The 22814-nt window shown below is 45.3% G+C and overlaps 1 protein-coding gene across 2 annotated transcripts in view; it reads left to right on the top strand.

Moving 5' to 3' along the window:
- The window catches only part of LOC140411621 (pancreatic secretory granule membrane major glycoprotein GP2), an 82026-nt gene that overhangs the window by 14497 nt on the left and 44715 nt on the right, over positions 1-22814 (top strand). The window contains exons 3-8 of one of the 2 annotated variants that reach the window (XM_072500677.1): positions 2192-2296; positions 3886-4046; positions 4141-4276; positions 12347-12441; positions 15789-15957; positions 21889-22003. In XM_072500677.1, coding sequence (XP_072356778.1) covers positions 2192-2296; positions 3886-4046; positions 4141-4276; positions 12347-12441; positions 15789-15957; positions 21889-22003 — 781 coding nt within the window. The remainder of the gene's footprint in view (positions 1-2191; positions 2297-3885; positions 4047-4140; positions 4277-12346; positions 12442-15788; positions 15958-21888; positions 22004-22814) is intronic. The other variant, XM_072500676.1, reaches the window with a different exon arrangement.

Raw genomic sequence — 22814 nt, 5'->3', positions numbered from 1 at the left:
CACACTAAATTACCCCTTAATTGGAAAAAAATTGGAAAAAGAGAATATGTTTCCCTTTTTGGTGGAGTCCAAAACCGGAGGCTATTGGCATAAGATACATTAATATATCCACCAGGGAATTTAGAAGAATCTTCTTTACCCAGAGAGTGGTTAGAATGTGCAACCACAAGTCGAGGGGAATAGCATATTGATGGGAAATGTTCGACAAACACAAAAAGCAGGACAATTCCAACCTTGTCAAAGACCACCCCATCACTCTACACTTCATCGTCAGCAAAGTGATGGAAGGGGTCATTAACAGTGCTATCAAGCGGCATTCAGAAATAGACTGCTCATTGATGCTCAGTTTAGGTTCTACCAGGGCCACTTATCCCGTGACCTCATTACAGCCTTGGTCCAAGCATGGACAAAAAAGCTGAACTCAAGAGGTAAGCTGAGACCAATAGCCCTTAACATCAAGGTCGCATTTGGCCAAGTGTGGCATCAAGGAGCCTTAGCAAAACTGAAGCCAGTGGGAAATCAGGGGGAAAACTGCTACGAGTCATATCTGGCACAAAGGAAGATGGTTGTGGTTGTTGGAGGTCAATCATCTCAGGCCCTGAACATCACTGCAGGTGTGCCTCAGGGCCCCTAGTGTCCTAGGCCTAACCATCTTCAGCTGTTCCATCAATAACCTTTGCTCCATCCGAAGTGAGGATGTTTGCGGATGACTGCATAATGCTCAGTACCATTCGTGACTCCTCAGATAATGAAGCAGTCTGTGCCTATGTACAGAAAGACCTAGACAACATTCAGTCTTGGTTTGATAAATGGCAATTACCATTTACGCCATGCAAGTGCCAGGCAATGACCATCTCCACTAAGAGAAAATCCAACCATCGCTCCGTGACATTCAATAGCATTACCATCGCTGAATTCCCCCACTATCAACATTCTGGGTTACCATTGACCAGAAACTCAGCTGGACTAGCCATATAAATACTGTGTCTACAAGAACAGGTCAGAGGCTAGAAATTCTGCGGTGAGTAACTCATCTCCCACAAACCTGTCCACCATCTATAAGGCACAAGACAGGACTGTGTTGGAATACTCTCCACTTGCTTGGCATAGTGCAGCTCCATTAGCACTCAAGAAGCTTGACACCATCCAGAACAAAATAGCCCACTTCAATGGCACCCCATCCACCACCTTCAACATTCACACCGTCCACCAACGATGCACAGGGACTGCAGTGTGTTCCAGCTACAAGATGCATTGAAGCAACTCACATGACCTTCCTAACCCATGACCTCTGTCACCTCGAAGGACAGCGGCAGCAGATACCTGGGAATACCCTCACCTAGAAGTTCCCCTCCAAGTCACTCACTATCCTGACTTGGAAATATATTGCTGTGCCTTACGGGTCATAATCCTCCTAACTGCCTCCCTAACAGCACAGTGGGTGTACCTACCACATGGATTGCGGCGGTTGAAGAAGGCAGCTCACCACTTTCTCGAGGGCAACTGGGTTGGGCAATAAATGCTGGCCTAACCAGCAATGCCGAGATCCTGTGAGAGATTTAAAAAAACCACAAGAGAATAGAAGGATATGCTGATGGGATAAGATGAAGAGCAGTTGTTGAAGGCTCATGTGAATCAAAGACACTGACATTGATCTGTTGGACATAGTGGCTGTTTCTGTGCTATAGAATTCCCTACCATTCTAGACTAAGGCATTTGTAAATGCCTGTATCTATTTCATCATCTTGCTTGAGGTGGGTACCAAATGATATGTTACCAACCTACTAATTACCTTCCCAGAGTCCGCTGACTCCTTCATAATGTGACTTTTGACATGGTTGAAGGAAGATGTTGATATCGTTGTGGCTTGTAGCGGCAGAGGAGATATTCAACTTCAGCTGAATGTTGAGCAGTGGGCAACTATACTTTGTCATGTCAAAAGCAAGTGTGGTGTGTTCTAAGTGGACATCCCAGGTGGGAGGCACAGGCAGAGCTCCAAGCTTTTCCTTGCTTCTCTTTGGTGGTGAGCACTTGAATCTCCCTTTGGTTTCACACCAAGATTCAACATCAAGAACAGTGTTAATCTCATGCATGATCACTAACAAATATTCAAACAGTGTGACAGTCAAATGTCGGTATCCAAAGGTTTGCAATGCCAGCGTTTTTTAATCAAATCCTTGACTCCTTATAGATTTGGGATTTACATCTGAATGATCCTGAATGCCACGGATTGGAGACTGAAAACTTTTATGTGTTCAGAATAAAAATGAACCTTTCAGACTGCGGCACCATTACGGTACCTTTCTCTGCTATGTTTTGTTGATGAAAAGTTGGGAAAATTCTAGTAATGCAATGTTGACTCTCAGTTAATGTCAGTGCCACAAAGTGAGATTGTTCTTTCCTCACCTTGATATGCAGTTAGTTCAATGAAAACCCAATTGTCTTACATTGATCCAAGTTTATGCATTGAAATTAATTTACTAATGGGAAAAATATTGGCCATCTGAATTCATGAAATAAAAAATAGCAGTTTGTACATAGAGGTTAAAAAAAAAAATCATCTTGTGGTTAATTTTTCAAAGTTAGCAACATTACCCAATTCACTACCCATCTGAGTCTTTGTAAATATACTCACAATCCACACCATTGTTTACCAAATCCCTTTACCGCTGTGTCATCGAGAACTATAATACTCCACACCCAAGTTCAAATGATCATATGTTCAGGAACCTGCCATGATAGCTCAGACCATAAGACATAGGAGCAGAATTAGGCCACTCGGCCCATAGAATCTGCTCCGCCATTCAATCATGGCTGATATTTTCTCAACCCCATTCTCCTGCCTCCTTCCCATTATCTCTGATCCCCTTATTAATCAAGAACCTATTTATCTATAGGTTCCCAAATCTATAGAGCTTCACTCTAAGGAACTCTGCTGTGTTTCAGGGAGAGAGAGAGATGGGTCTGGCTGGTTGATTGGTAACCAGGATTATTCCTGCTGACCTGGCTAATAACCTTTTGTTCAAATTTCTTCCACCAGTACAGAGGTAAGTTATAGTGATGTTCATGCCAAATCTAGTATTGCTGTGGAGCACACCATAAAGGCTTCCGCTGCTGCCATAGATCAGGAAGCAATACAATATCACCAGCGGAATCTCAGCTAGTATCTTGCATAACATTGCCCTGATGAAGATCCTTCCAATGGAAATTCACAGAAGATGGGTCAGTAGCAAGAGATCAGTGGCCACCCTAACAGCTGCAGGTTTTATGACCTCCTATTGTTCCAAGACCTTTCCTTTTAATTGGGCTTTGATGGGAGCTAATGTACGAGGGTCATAGACATAAAAATTTTTAATTAGAAATTTAGAATACCCAATTATTTTTTTCCAATTAAGGGTCAATTTAGCGTGGCCAATCCACCTATCCTGCACATCTGTAGGGTGTGGGCATGAGACACACGCAGACATGGGGAGAATATGCAAACTCCACACGGACAGTGACCTGGGGCCAGGATCGAACCCGGGTCCTCAGCACCGTGAGGCAGCAGTGCTAACTGCTATGTCACCATGCCACCCCCATCATAGACATTAATAGGTGAATGAATGCACTAGAAGATTAGGCTTGGGTGGGGAAATAAGGTACTTGAGAAATGGACCTTGATGGATGTGCTATAGACTTCAAACTTGTTACTCAACCTAGGGACAGTTAATATACTAAAGCATAGCCTTGAATCTGGTAGTTAATGTAGAATAAAGATGTGCTTTGGTGAAAGAGTTATGGTGCTGGAGGTAGGATGGTCAAATGTCCTCATCTTCCTTAACTTATTTGTTGTAAACGAATGCTGCAAATTGTGTTTCTTAAAAACAAATACTGTATTGATTCCAGGCCTCTGATGATCTGCACATCGTGTTTAGGAATACAATACAGAACAACAGTTCCGCCATTATCACCAGAACCTACATCAACATCACGTTTGCCTGTAGATATCCAATGAACTATATTGTTCAGCAGCTCAATGCTGAAAACAAGATAAGTGTTGACACCAGGTAACTCTCCATGAATGCAAATCTCCGAACATGAGCTTTTTGCCTTGACATGTGAGAACGCTTCATCAGTGCTAATTCACTTTGCTTCTTCTAGAACCATTACATTGAACACGGAAGATGGGAACTTCTCCATTTCAATGATTCTTTTCAAAGATGAAAGTTACAAGGAAAAATGGATGACTGTTCCATTTCTGAGTCTGGATGATAACATTTATGTGAAAGTCGACATGGTATGAACATTCTTCCCTCCAGCTTTGATCCAAGCTTTGTATTATACCTGCACCAACTGTGAAATTTGATGTAAGAGCTGAACAACTGGGGACATTGGATCGCAGACAGGCAAAGGATAAAATGAGAGGCTTGCTCCAGTCCATCAGTAGAGTTAGGAGTGCACTTGAGTGATTAGGATCTGGAATGCGCTGTCTGAGAACACCTCTAACTCCCATTTTATTTTTTAAAAAATCCTTTTTCACGCTGGAGGCAGGTTCAATCGAGAAATTCAATAAGAAATTGGGCAGTAATCTAAAAAGGAAGACTGTACAAGGCTATGGGGAGAAGGCGGAGGGGAGAGGGGAGGTGGTGGTACTGGGTGAATAGCTCCTCCATATAACCAAATGTGGTGGTATGTATTAGGGGTAATACGGTACACCATGATGCCGAGGGGCTATTGGTGGACAGATACTGGGTCCTGATTGGATCTGCCGCCTACTGGGCTCCACCCAGAAAGGCGGGGTATAAGAACCCGGTTTCTCCCAGCAGCTGCACTCTGTAACTGAGCTGCTGGGGAACAAGTCTGCTCAATAAAGCCTCGATTGAGTTTCTCTACGTCTCGCCTCGTGTGTTATCGATGGTGCTACAATTTATTGAGCAGACTTGTTCCCCAGCAGCTCAGTTAATGTGGTGGTATGTATTAGGGGTAATATGGTACACCATGATGCCGAGGGGCTATTGGTGGACAGATACTGGGTCCTGATTTGATCTGCCGCCTACTGGGCTCCACCCAGAAAGGCGGGGTATAAGAACCCGGATTCTCCCAGCAGCTGCACTCTGTAACTGAGCTGCTGGGGAACAAATCTGCTCAATAAAGCCTCGATTGAGTTCTCTACATCTCGCCTCGTGTGTTATCGATGGTGCTACACCAACATAGACACAATGGGCCAAATGGTCTCTTTCTGTGCTGTAAGTGACCAATGATTCTATGATTACGTGTAGATTTTAAAAAAAAAATTCCAATGAAGGGGCAGTTTAGATTGGTCAATCTACCTACCCTGCACATCTTTTTGGTCGTGGGGGTGGAACCCACGCAGACAGGGGGGAGAATGTGCAAACTCCACATGGACAGTGACCCGGGGTCAGGATCAAAATCGGGTCCTCAGCATCGGGAGGCAGCAGTGCTAACCACTGCACCACCGTGCTGCCTGATTACATGGAGAATTAATGTACAAATAGAAATCAAAAAACTTTGCTGCTCAGAAAGAGGCCATTCAGCCCTTTGTGTCTGTTCCAGCCCTTTTAAAGAACTTGGCAGTTAGTTTCACCCCACCGCAGGGCGACACGGTGGCACAGTGGATAGCGCTGCTGCCTCCCAGCGCCAGGGACTCGGGTTCAATTCCCACCTCGGTTTACTGTCTGTATGGAATTTGTACATTCTACACGTGTGTGTGTGGGTTTCCTCCGGGTGCTCTGGTTTCCTCCCACAGTCCAAAGATGTGCAGGTTAGGTGGACTGGCCATGATAAATTTCCCCTTAGTGTCCAAATGATTAGGTGGGGTTACTGGGTTATGGGGATAGGGCGGGCATTTGCAGAGGGTCGGTGCAGATTCGATGGGCTGAATGGCCTGTTTCTGCACTGTAGGGATTCTATTCTATGATTCTATGCTCTTTTCCTGCTCCAGCTCTGCAATTTCCTCCTCTCGATATGTCTATTCTATTCTATGATTTACTTAATTTCCTTTAGGCAGTGTAATCCAGATCACCGTAACCCACAGTACAATGAAAACAAACTCACCTCCTCTCTGGCCCTTTTCCCAATTGATCTAAATCTGTGTTATTAATCCTCATGCCACTGAAAAATTTCTCTTTACTCTATCTGGAGCCACTGAGTGAGATTGGGAGGCTAGCACAACCAGTCATGTACAGTCTCTGAAATCCATGTATCTTTCTGATAGTGATTGTATTAAAGTTCAAAATCCCTTAAAATATTCAGTCGTGAAGTTTAGTCCTGGTATCGCCCTAGTAAATCTCCTTTGTATTTTCTCCAGGGCTAATAATTTCCTTCCTTCAGAAAGGTTTTGTGCAGGATCCTCACCATCTCTTTAGTTTCAACCCCTCTCCAAATAAACAAAATCCTGTTTGCTCTCAATGGTTCAACGACTAGGAAAATTAGGAGAAAAGTTAAGAGGAAAAAATAACTTATGAGAGGTTACTGATCAAGGTGTTAAGATTCAAAACAGAGGTATAAAAGCCAACGTAAGTGTACTTTACATGAATACTCTTGTATTCGGAATAAGGTAAATGAGTTGATGGCGCAAATCATTGTGAATGACTATGATTTAGTGGCCATTACTGAAACATGGTTAAAGGATGGTCACGACTGGGAGTTAAATATCCAAGAGTATCAAACTATACCGAACGACAGAGTGGATGGTAAGGGCGGTGGTGTAGCTCTGTTATTTAAGGATGACATCCGGGCAATAGTAAGGGATGACATCGGTGCTATGGAGGATAAGGTTGAATCGATTTGGGTGGAAATCAGGAATAGTAAGGCGAAAAAGTCACTGATAGGCGTAGTCCTTAGGCCACCAAATAGTAACATTATGGTGGGGCAGGCAATAAACAAAGAAATAACTGATGCATGTAGAAATGGTACAACAGTTATCATGGGGGATTTTAATCTACATGTCGATTGGTTTAACCAGGTTGGCCAAGGCAGCCTTGAGGAGGAGTTTATAGAATGTATCTGTGATAGTTTCCTAGAACAGTATGTAATGGAACCTATGAGGGAACAAACAGTCCTAGATCTGGTCCTGTGGAATGAGACAGGATTGATTAATGATCACATAGTTAGGGATCCTCTCGGAAGGAGCGATCACAATATGGTGCAATTTAAAATACAGATGGAGGGCGAGAAGGTAAAATCAAGCACTAGTGTTTTGTGCTTAAACAAAGGAGATTACAATGGGATGAGAGAAGAGCTAGCTTAAGGTAGACTGGGAGCAAAGACTTTATGATGAAATAGTTGAGGAACAGTGGAGGACCTTCCAAACGATTTTTCACAGTGCTCATCAAAGGTTTATACCAACAAAAAGGAAGGACGGCAGAAAGAGGGAAAATCGACCGTGGATATCTAAGGAAATAAGGGAGAGTATCAAATTGAAGGAAAAAGCATACAAAGTGGCAAAGATTAGTGGGAAACTAGAGGACTGGGAAATCTTTATTGGGCAACAGAAAGCTACTAAAAAAGCTATAAAGAAGAGTAAGATAGATTATGAGAGTACACTTGCTCAGAATATAAAATCAGATAGTAAAAGTTTCTACAAATATAAAGAACAAAAAAGAGTGGCTAAGGTAAATATTGGTCCTTTAGAGGATGAGAAGGGAGATTTAATAATGGGAGATGAGGAAATGGACGAGGAACTGAACAGGTTTTTTGGGTCGGTCAACGACAGGTGAGGACCTTGAGATGATTGTTAACACTAAAGAAGTAGTGATGTACAAGCTAATGGGGCTAAAGGTAGACAAGTCTCCTGGCCCTGATGGAATGCATCCCAGAGTACTAAAAGAGATGGCTAGGGAAATTGCAAATGCACTAGTGATAATTTACCAAAATTCACTAGACTCTGGGGTGGTCCCGGCGGATTGGAAATTAGCAAACGGGACACCACTGTTTAAAAAAGGAGGTAGGCAGAAAGCGGGTAATTTATCGGCCAGTTAGCTTAACTTCGGTAGCCGGGAAGATACTGGAACCTATCATCATGGAAGAAATAGCGAGGCATCTGGATGGAAATTGTCCCATTGGACAGACGCAGCATGGGTTCATAAAGGCAGGTCGTGCCTAACTAATTTAGTGGAATTGTTTGAGGACATTACCAGTGCGGTAGATAATGGGGAACCAATGGATGTCGTATATCTGGATTTCCAGAAAGCTTTTGACAAGGTGCCACACAAAAGGTTGCTGCATAAGATAAAGATGCATGGTATTAATGGTAAAGTAGTAGCATGGAGAGAGGATTGATTAATTAATAGAAAGCAAAGAGTGGGAATTAATGGGTGTTTCTCTGGTTGTCAATCAGTAGCTAGTGGTGTCCGTCAGGGATCAGTGTTGGGTCCACAATTGTTCACAATTTACATAGATGATTTGGAGTTGGGGACCAAGTGCAATGTGTTCAGGTTTGCAGACGACACTAAGATGAGTGGTAAAGCAAAAAGTGCAGAGGATACCGGAAGTCTGCAGAGGGATTTGGATAGGCCAAGTGAATGGGCTAGGGTCTGGCAGATGGAATACAATGTTGACAAATGTGAGGTTATCCATTTTGGTAGGAATAACAGCAAAAGGGATTATTATTTAAATGATAAAATATTAAAACATGCTTCTGTGCAGCGAGATCTGGGTGTGCTAGTGCATGAGTCACAAAAAGTTGGTTTACAGGTGCAACACGTGATTAAGAAGGCAAATGGAGTTTTGTCCTTCATCGCTTTTTAAAAAAAAAGATGTTTATTAAGAATTTTTAAACAAAATTTTCAAATATACAAACAAACCCCCCCCCCCCCCCCCCCCCCAACCCCCGTAACAAAAAAGAAAGAAAGCTTGCATAGCAAGACATGAACATGGCAAGTCAATATGGTACAGAACTTTGTACGTTGGATTCCTCCCGTACATGTTAATTTTCCGGATCATTCATGTGTTTTCTTGCTCAAATGCCCCCCCAGAAAAAAACCACATCCCCCTTCCTCCCTCCTCCCCCCCAACCCCCCCCTACCACGAAAGATATCCCCCCCTTTCCCCCCCCCTCCCCCCCGGGTTGCTGTTGCTGCTGTCCGACCTTCATCTAACGCTCCGCGAGATAGTCTAGGAACGTTTGCCACCGCCTGTAGAGCCCCTGCGCAGACCCTCTCAAGGCAAACTTTATCCTCTCCAACTTGATAAACCCTGCCATATCATTTATCCAGGCCTCCACGCTGGGGGGCTTCGCCTCTTTCCACATTAACAAGATCCTTCGCCGGGCTACTAGGGTCGCAAAGGCCAGAATGCCGGCCTCTTTCGCCTCCTGCACTCCCGGCTCATCCACTACTCCAAATAGTGCTAGTCCCCAGCTTGGCTTGACCCGGACTTTCACCACCTTAGATACTGTTCCCGCAACTCCCCTCCAGTGCCGGGCATGACCAAAACATATGGACATGGTTCGCCGGACTTCCTGAGCACCTCCCACATCTGTCCTCCATCCCAAAGAACCTACTCCGCCTCGCCTCCGTCATATGCGCTCTGTGAACTACCTTAAACTGTATCAGGCTAAACCTGGCACACGAGGAAGAGGAATTAACCCTACTTAGGGCATCAGCCCACAGCCACTCCTCAATATCCTCCCCCAGCTCCTCGTCCCATTTACCTTTCTGCTCCTCTACCAAAGCCTCCCCCTCATCTTTCATCTGTCCATCATTGCTAGATGGGTAGAGTTTAAGATTAGGGAGGTTATGCCGCAATTGTATAAGGTGTTAGTGAGGCCACACCTGGAGTATTGTGTTCAGTTTTGGTCTCCTTACTGGAGAAAGGACGTACTGGCACTGGAGGGTGTGCAGAGGAGATTCACTAGGTTAATCCCAGAGTTGAGGGGGTTGGATTACGAGGAGAGGTTGAGTAGACTGGGAATGTACTCGTTGGAATTTAGAAGGATGCAGGGGGAATCTTATAGAAACATATAAAATTATGAAGCGAATAGATATGATAGATGCGGGCAGGTTGTTTCCACTGGTCGGTGAAAGCAGAACTAGGGGGCATAGCCTCAAAATAAGGGGAAGTAGATTTAGGACTGAGCTTAGGAGGAACTTCTTCACCCAAAGGGTTGTGAATCTATGGAATTCCTTGCCCAGTGAAGCAGTTGAGGCTCCTTCATTAAATGTTTTTAAGATAAAGATAGATAGTTCTTTGAAGAATAAAGGGATTAAGGGTTATCGTCCTCGGGCCGGAAAGTGGAGCTGAGTCCACAAAAGATCAGCCATGATCTCATTGAATGGCGGAGCAGGCTCGAGGGGCCAGATGGCCTACTCCTGCTCCTAGTGCTTATGTTCTTTTTTAAGCCTGCAATGAATTGTCACATCAAAGACTTTGCATTCACCAGTGTGGCATCTTCCTTTGCACTGTAATTTCAGTCTAGATTATTATTTTTATATGTTAACATTTCAGACCCTAAACTCTTTCATCAAGGTATGTTTCACCACTTCTAATATCTCCTTCATTGTCCCTCCATTGTTTGCAGATGATACAAAGATCTGTAGAGGGACAGGTAGTATTGAGGAAGCAAGGAGGCTGCAGAAGGATTTGGACAGGCTAGGAGAGTGGGCAATGAAGTGGCAGATTAAATACAATGTGGAAAAGTGTGAGGTTATGCACTTTGGAAGGAGGAATTTAGGCATAGACTATTTTCTAAATGGGAAATGCTTAGGAAATCAGAAGCACAAAGGGACTTGGGAGTCCTTGTTTACGATTCTCTTAAGGTTAACGTGCAGGTTAGGAAGTGGCAGCTAGGAAGGCAAATGCAATGTTAGCATTCATGTCAAGAGGGCTAGAATACAAGACCAGGATATACTTCTCAGGCTGTATAAGGCTCTGGTCAGACCCCATTTGGAGTATTGTGAGCAGTTTTGGGGCCTGTATCTAAGGAAAGATATGCTAGCCTTGGAAAGGGTCCAGAGGAGGTTCATAAGAATGATCCCTGGAATGAACAGCTTGTTGTATTCAGGACTCTGGGTCTGTACTCATTGAAGCCTAGAAGAATGAGTGGGGATCTTATTGAAATTTACAGGATACTACGAGGCCTGGATAGGCCGCACGTGGTGAGGATGTTTCCACTAGTCGGAAAAACTACAGCCAGAGGACACAATCTTAGACTAAAGGGACGAACCTTTTAAATTGAGATGAGGAGGAATTTCTTCAGCCAGAAGGTGGTGAATCTGTGGAACTCTTTGCCGCAGAAGGCTGTGGAGGCCAAATCACTGAGTGTCTTTAAGACAAATATAGATAGGTTCTTGATTAATAAGGGTATCAGGGGTTATGGGAAGAAGGCAAGAGAATGGGGATGAGAAAAATATCAGCCATGATTGAATGGCGGAACAGACTCAATGGGCCGAGTGGCCTAATTCTGCTTCTATGTCTTATGGTCCATCCGTTTTTGTCTGCTAATGCCTCTTGCAAAGCACCGTGGGGAATTTTCCTCATTCAAGGTGCATCTTAGATGCAAGTTATTACTGACTATGCCATTGCCAGGTAAATGGCCTGGAGATATTGTTAGTTCACACAGAAGCGAGACTTTGCTGTCACCGTAGGGGTGGATGGACTTAATAAGGTGACATTTCTGTCCCAAAATCTAGAAAATTGAGAGCTGAATATCAATTTCTCTTTTAACTTAGTTACATATGACGAGGATGTGACACATTTTGTCTGAGTTTCTGGTGGCATACACACAGGATGGTAAGTGGGACGTACCTGGAGTGGGGACCGGTGACAGCAGCCAGCTCACCATGTCAGACCCTGAGGGATCATTCCCATCAATCAGGATTGTTACCCATTATTATCTAATTTCTCACGAGAGGAAATTCCACCAAGGTGGCCAACAAAGGATGATTGCTGGTTAAAGAAGGAAACAAATTGCATTTATTCGAGTCCCAAAGCGTTTTACAGCTAATGACATAAGGTAGAAAATGTGACACCCAATTTATGCACAGCAAGCTCCAACAAACAGCATTGTTTCAAATGACCAGCTCATCAGTTTTTAATGACGTTGGTTGAGAAATAAACATTGGCCGAGACACCGGGGAGAATGTCCTTGCTCCTCCTCGGATAGAGCTCTGGGATTTTTTTATTTCTACCCGAGTGGCAGATGAAACCTTGATTTAACACCCCCCTTGGAAAAATGTAATAGTTGATCATTGGAAGTCACTAGTTAATAAATGATTGTATGCAAATGCATTGATTTTTAGCATTTTCCACTTTTACAATTTATTTCCCATAGCAAACTTTTTTCTCTGGTTAAAAGACACTTGTTTTTTTTTCTCTGACACACTTGATATTTCTGGTTGTTTTACAGATACCAAGTCATTTATTGGTGCGTCTAGAAAAGTGCTGGGCAACACCTACCAATGAGCCCCATCACAACATTCAATACATCTTCATTAAACACAGGTTGGCCCATTTTACATATGATCGTCTGCTGCCAGGTCAGTGGTAGATTGGGACCAATGATTAGTCAAGAATCAGAGTCGCACGAGACAGTTTTAACAAATGCACACCCATTTAGCACAAGGGAATAGCTTGGTGGAGAAATTTCACATTTATAAATCTAGTGCGTAGGAGAGACCTCAACTCGCACAACATAAACCTGGTGTCCAGAGAGCACTACTTGTGTAGCAGTAGCCCTATGCCCAGGAGAGCCGTCCCCTTCACACTGGTTCCCGTAACAATTCTGTGATATAAATGCCACTCATACATAGAAATAATGGAATTACACTGGATATGGGTAGAGAAACAAAACCTATTCTACCGCATTGGTCATCCTTTATTCACTCTGCCCAATGTTCAGTTCCTCCATGCAGCAATTCGACATGTCCTGTCTCAACCCTTGACCCATGTCAAGGGTTGAGGCAGGACATGTCGAATTGCTGCATGGCAATTGTCACAACCCTTGACCCCTCACAGTCTCTCTGATTCTCTTCTTCTCCCTGACACTCCATTCCCAGGGCTCTGTTGTTTTCACTGTACACCCCATTTCTCTATTGTCTGGGATGCATGTCATCTGGACCTGGTGACCTTTCTGCTCTCAATCCCGTTTATGTCTGTAGTAAGCTGCCATTTGTTGTTAGTATTAGTTGTACTTCCACACCCTCCACCAGTTCCACTGCTACCTTCTAAATGAAGCAAGATACTTACAAAACATCCATGCCCCCGATAGTCACCCATTTTAATGTATTATGTGGATATCTCATCTCTGAACCACCTCCTTTTAATTATTGTGTACTTATAGCAACTAATGGTATTTCCCATTCTGTGAACCTTCGGCCCCCTTTCTTACTCATGATTCCACTGCAATATCCCTGGACATCAGCTGAAGAACCTGCTGGCATCCACCCAAGTCTTCACTGAGCGCACCTTTGTATTACTGAGGTACTTTCCGCAAGGTCAGTCTCTGCACAAATCCTTTTGTGTGTGAGGGCCAAGACATGGAGTCTGTGTGGGAGCTACATTCAGCAAAAGAAGCATCCCAGAATACAACAGTTTTGCCAAAGTCATCTTACACTCAACCTTTCAGAGATGGTGGCAGAGTGGTATTGTCACTGGACGAGCAATCTAGAGACCCAGGCTGATACTCTGGGGGCATGGGTTCAAATCCCACCATGGCAGATGGTGAAATTTGAATTGAATGAAAATATGGAATAAAAGTCTAATGATGACCATGAAATCATTGTTGATTGTTATAAAAACCCATCTGGTTCACTAATGGAAGGAAATCGTCCATCTTTACCTGGCCTGGCCTACGTGTGACTCCAGAACCAGAACAATGTGGTTGACTCTCGCGAGCAATTAGGAATGGGCAATAAATGCTGGCCCAGGCAGTGACGCCAACATCCCATAAAAGAATTTAAATAAAACAAAAACAAAATCTCCCAAAAATCGCCAATTTGGCAGTGCGATCAAATGTAATTTTCTTGTGACTGGTGCAGGACTGATAGGGCTTCAAGGTAAGCTGGTTAAAAAAAATCCCTTCAGAGCAAGGGATGACAACTGCCTACTGGTCAGTGCTGCCTTCCGTTCATTAGTGACTGCGGCAGAGCAGGACACAGCCTTGTGGTTTCCATTGACGGGGAAGAACAGAGTACTGATGTGCCAAGAGCAGGTAAATTAATTGAATTTAAACACTTCTAAGGGAATTGAAGTAGGGGAATTAGGCCTGGGCCAGGCTTCAGTTGACTGTTGGTCACTGCAGGGACAGGTGATTGGCCCTGGCATCCGGGGACCACAGGTTCCTGTATGGCTGCAGTGATGATCCTCTGCCACCACCACCACAGTAACAGGCAGATGTCAGAGTTATAGTACAGGAACACTTTACCTTGGGGCTGAGGCAGGAGTGGAGGAAGGCGACAGGCCGCACACATGTGGAAGTAGACTGCCTGGGGTGATGGAAACGATGTCGGGCTGGCAGCTTAACTCAGGGATGTTGAAATTGCAGATGGTTCTGGGTCAACCTGAGACAGCCGCTCGGGAGGGGACCACTTAAAGAGTATTGGACAGAGTTTGGTAAGAAGATTTTCTAATCAAAAGAATTTGATAGAGAGGATAGCGTTGTCTGTGCCTGAATAATGACCAGATGGTGCATTTGTGTTTGTAACATGTCTGTTGCTGTATGCAATATTATCATGTCAGTATGGTCAATGAATTCATTCATTACATAAGGTCTTGTAACTCTTTGGGTTGCTAACCTTGGCTGGATGTAATCCTGGAGGTTACATCACATGACCTCTTCATGTCAACTACCCTACCCCTGCCCTCACTTGCCCATTGCTTGACCAACATCCCAAGCCTCATGGGGCACTGCCTTCCTCTGGCCAACTGGAAAGTAACCAGGCTCTTAATTACCCAATTGACAAATAGTCTGTTCTTTTCCAACTCCCAACATATCTGCTGAGCAAATATGTTGAAACAAAACATTTTTGTACAGGCGCCCAATTAACCTCAATTGTACATGGCCCGTCTGCTCTCACGGTTGGCAGGAGGGCTGATTGACGAGAGCGGCCTTCACGTTTTAGCTGCAACCTCGATCCAGGGTGGGATGAAATGTCAGGGTTGAAATAAAATTTTAAAAGGTGTCTGGGGACTGAAGTTTGTATTTGAATGTTGTACCTGGATATTCTTTTTCCTTGAGGATTTATTTTGTACAGGTCTGCAGCTCCCCGAGACAGCTCCGCGATGGCTGTCCCCCTGAGGGAGCCCATTAGTAACCCCAGCCTGTACCCTCCGTTTTCCCACCGTCCACCCTCTTCCCGCCCTCCTCGGCAGTGCTCAGCCTTTCCCAGTGTGCATTTCACGCTGACTGCCCGTTAATTAGCCAGTCAGGGAGGCGGCACGTGATACAGCGGTTAGCACTGGGACTGCGGCGCAAATTTGGGTTCAAATCCAGGAGCGTGGAGTTTGCACATTCTCCCCATGTCTGCGTGGTTTCACCCCCCCCCCGCCCCCCCAAATTATTTGGTACTCTAAATTTTAAAAAAAATTAGCCAGTCAGTGTGCAATCACATTCCAGGACCGATCATAGCTGGAAAGGATGTTTAGTGCCTGCTTCTGGGCCTGCTGAGTGCACGCACCCAATGGACCCAAAGCCCACGCCCCAGTGATGTATCTCCAATCCCAGTGATTCCCCTAGCAACCCCTAGTACCAGTTCAGTGGAAGATGGGAAAAATAAGAGATAGTTGTGATTTAATTATTCACCCACAGCTCGGGTCTAACTGATACCACTGTGTTATTGTTCTTATAACAGTTGCCCAGAGGTTAAGACTGAGCATACCCTTTTAGTGGAAACAAATGGCCAAGGTTCGGAGGCCATGTTTCGGATCCAGATGTTTAAGTTTGTGGGCAACGCTTACAATGATATCTTCCTACACTGCCATGTTCAAATATGTCACAACACAGTGGCTCTGTGCCAGCCTGTAAGTATAAATTGACTGGAAGTTTGAAGGATGTAAAATATTTACACAATCTGTGAAGACTTGGGGTGGACTTTTGCCGGTCCGTCGGGGTGGGAGCAGAGCCCTAAAATGCTGCCATTCGTTCAAAACAACATTGACTTTGGTAGGGCCGTAAAATCCTGCCAGTGTAAAATTGCGCCTTTGAATCCTTAAGAGGTTGTTTCCACCAACCCTTCCCTCACAATAACTGGGTGGGTCACACCTCCTGTCAGATTAATTGATATTGGGCGGGATTCTCCATCCCACCAGACCCGTTTTCCGGTACGCCCCCGCCAGCAGCAGGATCCTCCGTTCCGGTAGTCAGCCAATGGGGTTTCCCATTGCGGCCATCCCATGCCGTCGGGAAACCCAGGGGCGTGGTTGCGCTGCCGGCGATGCGGAGGGTCCCGCCGATGGAGAATCCCGCAGATTGTGTGAGCTACTTTGCTATCCTGTGGCAAATTATGTCTGCATCTAATAGTTCGCTGAGGATACTGAAATGAACGTTACTGATTTAATTCAGGACATTCACCATTTTCTCACGTTAGTATACAATGGGCAGGAAATTGTGCATCAGTTGGTTAGATCGGTTCTGATCACCGCACCTCAGGGAGGGTACTTTGGTCTTGGAGGGGGTGCAGCACAAATTTACCACATGTTAACAGGCTGAATTATGTGGACAAATTGCATGAACTGGACTTGTATACCCTTGAATTTAGAAGATTGAAGGATCCAATCAAGGTGTTTAAAATGGTGAATTGTTTTATAATCTTTATTAGTGTCACAAATAGGCTTATGTTAACACTGCAATGAAGTTCCTGTGAAAATCCCCTAGTCGCCACATTCCGGCGCCTGTTCGGGTACACTGAGGGAGAATTCAGTTTGTCCAATTCACCTAACAGCACGTCTTTCAGGACTTGTGGACGGAAACCGGAGGAAACCCAGCCAGACACGAGGAGAACGTACAGACTCCGCACAGACAGTGACCCAAGATGGGAATTGAACCCGGGTCTCTGGCGGTGTGAAGCAACTGTGCTACCCACTGTGCTACTGGGGATGGGTAGATACAGAGAAACTGATGGGTGTGGGGTTGGGGGGGGGGGGGGTGTCTAAAACATACTCTTGCATCAAAGACATTGGGGTCCGTGTTCTGTCAAGGTGCAGCCCATCTATCCATCCAGTAGTGTCCCATAACTGGTTCCAGGATTCTGACCCTTTCCCTCCTGTATCATCTCTCCAGCCACAAATTTATTACTCTTTCATCCTATTGAGATAATGTTTTATTCTTAGTGTAACACGACATTCCAGGCACTTACTGCTCTTGAGGGCCTGCTTTTTAATTGATTACAGAATAGCTGAATCTCCATTTGCAGAATTTCAATTTTGTACATTGGCTGCAGCATGAACTGTAGCTTTGAGCTGTTCCCCTTTGTAAGACTGTCGGACTCAATAAGCTTATACTCACCCAAATGCACTTTGTCTTGCCTGAACGGGTTTGGGTTATATTAATATTTTGGGAATTATATTCGTATTTAAACCTATGTAAAATGTGTAAAAGTGTCCAAGTTCAAACAGAGCTTTTCGTCTCCTGATTCTGTGTCACCAGAACTATACCAAGGTAACCTGGAGGGAGGAGGAACCTTCAAGATAATTGTGGCGCCAGGGGGAGCAGTAAACACAGGCGTTGGGCCCACTTCTGTATGCATGCGTCAGATGTGGCTGTCGCTGGCAAAGTCTGCATCCCTAGTCGTCCTGTCGATATTTCACTTTGTCAACGCCTAACAAAAGACTGGAAAATTATAAAGGGTGAAATAATATTTGCTCACAGATACAAGCACTTAAAATTATAGCATTTACATAAGGATGTAAGAACATACAAGACCAAAAACTTAATTAATCATCAAGAGAGGAAGTCATAATCCAACTGTCACAAATAGGGTAGACATAGAGTTGTTTCCACTTGTGGGACAGGCCAAAACTAGGGACCATCAATATAAGATAATCACTAAAAAATTAAATAAGGAATTCAGCAGAAATGTCTTTGCCCAGAGTCTGGTGAGAATGTGGTGAACTCGCTGCCACTTCAGGTAGTTCGGGTGAATAGTTTAATGGCAAGTTGGACAAACACACTGGGAGAAAGGAATAGACCAGAGAAAGGATAGGCTGATGGGGTGAAATGAAGAGAGGTAGAAGGAGGTACACATGGACCGTAAACACCGGCATCTGTCTTCCTGCTGTAAAATTCATTGTAATGTTATGTAAATATCGAAATCCAGATTCAAAAGGTAGCAGCTGGATGCTCCGTCGGCGGGTTCCTCCATATCGCCAGCAGCGCATTCATGCCCGTCGGCATGGGGGTGCCCACAATGGGAAACCCCATTGGCCGGCTGCCGGGATGGATGATCCAGAAAACGGGCACAGCGGGACGGAGAATCCCACCCCATGGGCTTCATTGTGGATTAGAATGGAAATATTGGCTGGCTTCTCCACCTCCTGCCACCAGTAGCGGAGGTCCTGATAGAGCAGAGAATCCAGCGACATACAAAAACGGGATCGGCATTCCGATGCTCTGTTTCCCTGCTGGCGGTGGCATCAAGGTTCATTCCCCACTCTAGCAGGGAGGATGCAAATGAGTCAAGTTGACCCATTTGCATTCTAATAATTGGCAGGGCAGCAGATTCTCCCAGCCTGTGTGAGTATCCATTCCTCAGGGCTGGGATTCACATGGGCACGATTTGGTGCAGGTATTTCCCAGCATGGCGCTGGCGCAGTGGACCTCGTTGTGGGCCAAGCGGGTAACCCTTTAAGGGACTTGCCACCAAAGTCCAACGGAAGACCCCCCCCCCTGGCTCCCACAATTCAAATCCTGCACACCCAACCCTCACCAGACCCCCCACCAGACGCCGCCAACAGAGACCCCCCATAAGAGAGACCTCCCACCAATAACCCCCCATAAGAGAGACCTCCACCGGAGACCCTGCATAAGAGAGAGACCCCCACCAGAGACCCTGCATAAGAGAGACTCCCACCAGAGACCCCTATAGAGAGATCCCCAGCCAGAGACTCCCCATTACAGGGATCTCCCACCAGAAACCCCCCATTACAGAGACCCCCCCACCAGAGACCCCTCATCGAGAGAGACCCTGACCAGAAACCCCCTATTAGAGAGTGTGTCTCCCCCCCCCCCCCCCCCCACCAGAGACCTTTCCTATAAGAGAGCCCGGTACTAATCTCGCTATGTCAGGGGAATTCTGGGAGAACCTGACATGAGATTTACGCCGGGGGTTAAACAGATCCCGATGCTCGCCCATTCTAGCTCGTGTGATCAGGATCTCGCCAAAAAAGGGCAAGAACCTGATCGGAGATCATTTGCAATCATTTTCATCTCATTAGTGAGATTAAAGTCGAATGCAACAGCCTCCTACTGATTATGGTTATGCCATTCCCCACCCCACAGCAGGAAGGTATGCAGTCGCAATTCACTGCAGATCCCTATAAGTGTGGACCACGTGCCATGGACTCTGAGTGGGAGCAAGGAGGTGAGCACCCCTCTCCAATTGTGTCCAAGGGAGTACAAGGACACGGGTGAAGTGGATGGGGGATCCATCAAGGGAGCTGGGGGTTGGGGAGATTTAGGGCGGACTGGAGGTGGCCAGGTCGGGGGTCTCCCCTGGGATGGGGTTAATTTCTGGTCTGTGAAGCATTGAAGCCTGCTTTCTTCCCTGTTCAACATCTCATAACAGGGCAACGCACAGTTGCAGCTTGTCAGTTCTAAAATCCTCTCACAGGATGGAGTCATTCTGCAACTTGTCTCTTGGAGAAGCATTTCATTCCCCTTGAAGTTTCAATGCCTGCTTTCATCCTTTTGTACTTGCTTGTTTATATTCCATTCCACACACCATTGACTTTTATAAACCTCATGATTGACAGCTGGAGGTGTTATCAAAGGACAGAATAGCTTTGTTTGTTTTTACAGCACTTCACGGTCCATTATCTCTGAAGTTCTTTCTCTTTTGTGCAGGTGTCCTGTCTCACTGCATATTTTCTAGAGTTTTTTTTCTGCTCTGAATTGCTTCCTAGAAAGTGCAGATGTGCAGTCGAAGTGCATTGTTTTCATAGTCGGTCTTTTCCAAAAATAATAATAATATTATATATTATTATATTATATATTGTATTATTATCTTTATTATTGTCACAAGTAGGCTTACATTAACACTGCAATGAAGTTACTGTGAAAAGCCGCTAGTCACCACATTCCGGCACCTGTTCGGGTACACAGAGGGAGAATTCGAAATGTCCAATTCACCCAACACCGCGTCTTTCAGGACCAGTGGGAGGAAACCGGGGCACCTGGAGGAAACCCACGCAGACACGGGAAGAACGTGCAGACTCCGCACAGACAGTGACCCCAGCTGGGAATCGCACCTGGGAACCTGGCCCTGTGAAGCAAGAGTGCTAACCACTATGCTGCCGTGCCACAAGTCTTCCTAGAACGGGCATGTTGTCATCTTACTGCATTTTTTCCACAGTGGGTCTTTTTTAACCTCTTATGCCTGAGCAGCATGCCTGCACTGGAGTTACTTTTCTGTCATAGAAGAAGCTGGCACAACTTAGACATCAAAGTCCAAAGGTTTCCTCAATGATAACCTTCTCACAGCCACTTTTGAATTATTTGGATAGACGCCAGCAAGGATATGTGGGCGGGGGGGGGCGGGGTTGTGATCCGGTAATCCAACCATTTAATGGTGGGGTGAGGTTGCGCCTCTGTGGTCAAGGGTTGGGGGAGTTCCCCTTATCTGTGTAGAGTCGCGATCTATGTGGTGTGGTGCGGGAAGGCAGGCTTGTCACTATACTTTGGGATTGGGGCTTCCTTTAAAGAGGAGCCGGACCTGCAGGTGTCTTTAGGCCCTGCCCCTCTCCGTGCTGGTGAAACACACGCCCCCTTCCAGCCCTTAAATCCTTCCCTCTCTCTGTAAATCCACCAGCCTCTGCAACCCTCACTCTGTAACATTCTCCAGCCCTACAACCCTCCCTCCCTCTGTAACATTCTCCAGCCCTACAACCCTCCCTCTCTCTGTAACCTCCTCTAGCTGCTACAACCCTCCCTCTCTTTGTAACCTCCTCCAGCCCTACCACCCTCCCTCTCTCTGTAACCTCCTCCAGCCCTACCGCCCTTCTTCTCGACGTAACCTTCTCTAAATTTACAATCCTCCAAAATGTCTAATTTCAGCCACTTGAACATCCCTGACTTTGATCGTTCCACCATGGGTGAGCGGCCTTCTGCTGCCTGGGCCCTAAGCTCTCAAAATTCCCCCTCACTCTTTCTGACTCATTCCCTCTCTTTCTCCCTTTAAGGTGCTCCTTCAGGCTTATCCATGTGACCAAGCTTTTCATCACCTGTCCTTACATAGCTTGCATTCAAATTTTTGGAATGCAGGTGATGCGACCATCAATTCACACGAGGCGATTAGTGGAAGTGAACAGTGGTTTTAATAAGCTAGATTGGTGCCTGCTTGTGACTGCTCTGTACTGAGTTCCGCTACAGGCTGCAGGTTTATATACCACCCCTGAGGGGGCGGAGCCAAAGGCAGAGCCCACAGGGGCATCAACATAGTACAGTACAATACAGTGGTGAATTGCAATAGCAATACGTTCACCACAGCAGGTTTGTTGTTATAGTGTGAGCAGTGGCACTTTGAGGAATTACTGTTGTTTTTGGGTGGATGTTGGAGCTACGTGGCATAGCATTGCTATTCCAGCAAGTCCAGTGAATCATAAGAAAGATATTAGTATTCGGAGAGTCAAATATTTGTTTATGGTTACAGTGTCTTCAAATTTGTGGCCTGAATAAATGATGAAAATGTGAGGAAGTTTGTTCCAAAGATGAAATCATTTTTTATTCTTGTTGTACAGAATTGTAGCACTTCAGTGGAGGTGACAAGGATGCGGAGAGATCTTGACTCATTCCACATTGTTTCTTATGGACCAATCAGTCGAAAATCAATCAAGAACAAACCACCGAGTCCAGGTAAATCTATCTCCTTGTTTCCCTATCTCAGAATATCAGAGTCTTACCTACTGACAACATGAATCAGGAAACACAGGCACTCTCCATATAAACGTGATTCGAGAAATCAGGCATCTTCACCCAATGACTGGATTAAGGGCTTGCCCTGTCCACTCTGTGCATTGGCTTTGTCGCTTTAAGAAAGGGAATCCCTCATCAGTCCACTCCAACCTCCGAGGGGAGGTTTTCCCATTGCCAGTAGAGCGATGTGGGCTCTCTCCCGGGATTAAGTGGGCCTGACTGCTACGGTACCTGCCACAATGGGCTGCATAATATCAAGCCCAGATTGTCCAGTAGTTGTCATATTGTTGATCGTGAGGCTTTGATATATGCAAATTGCTAGCAACATTTCCTACTTCATAAGTGACTACTTAGTTATGGTTGCCAAGTGCATTGGGACATCCTGAGTTCCTAAAAAACACTTTAGCTTGCCCCCCTCTCCCTCTGACTGTGGGGCCACGTTTATTAGCAGGAAAGAACTCCATTTTGTTTTACAGTGTCCATTTTGAATTTGTACTCCAGGAGTCCATATTGTGTGAGCATGGCAATCAATATTTAATACTTGACATTTGTGTGATCAACCCCTATTACTTTGGTGAGGTTGACTCGTTTGTGATATGTTTGTAATATGCAATCGGTCAGAGGATACCTCCCTGCTGAGAAACCGTAGCTGTAACTAATCCTCTACTGAATCAAAATTCCTGAATCTGTGTCACAATACTGGACAACTTCACTCAGGCCTGAAACCAGCCGTTTCTTACCTTCACATGTG

Source organism: Scyliorhinus torazame, chromosome 4, assembly GCF_047496885.1.
Source record: "Scyliorhinus torazame isolate Kashiwa2021f chromosome 4, sScyTor2.1, whole genome shotgun sequence".
Classification (NCBI taxonomy): Eukaryota; Metazoa; Chordata; class Chondrichthyes; order Carcharhiniformes; family Scyliorhinidae; genus Scyliorhinus; species Scyliorhinus torazame.
The sequence above is the reverse complement of the archived record's forward strand: the minus strand, read 5'-3'. Positions and strand labels throughout refer to the sequence as shown.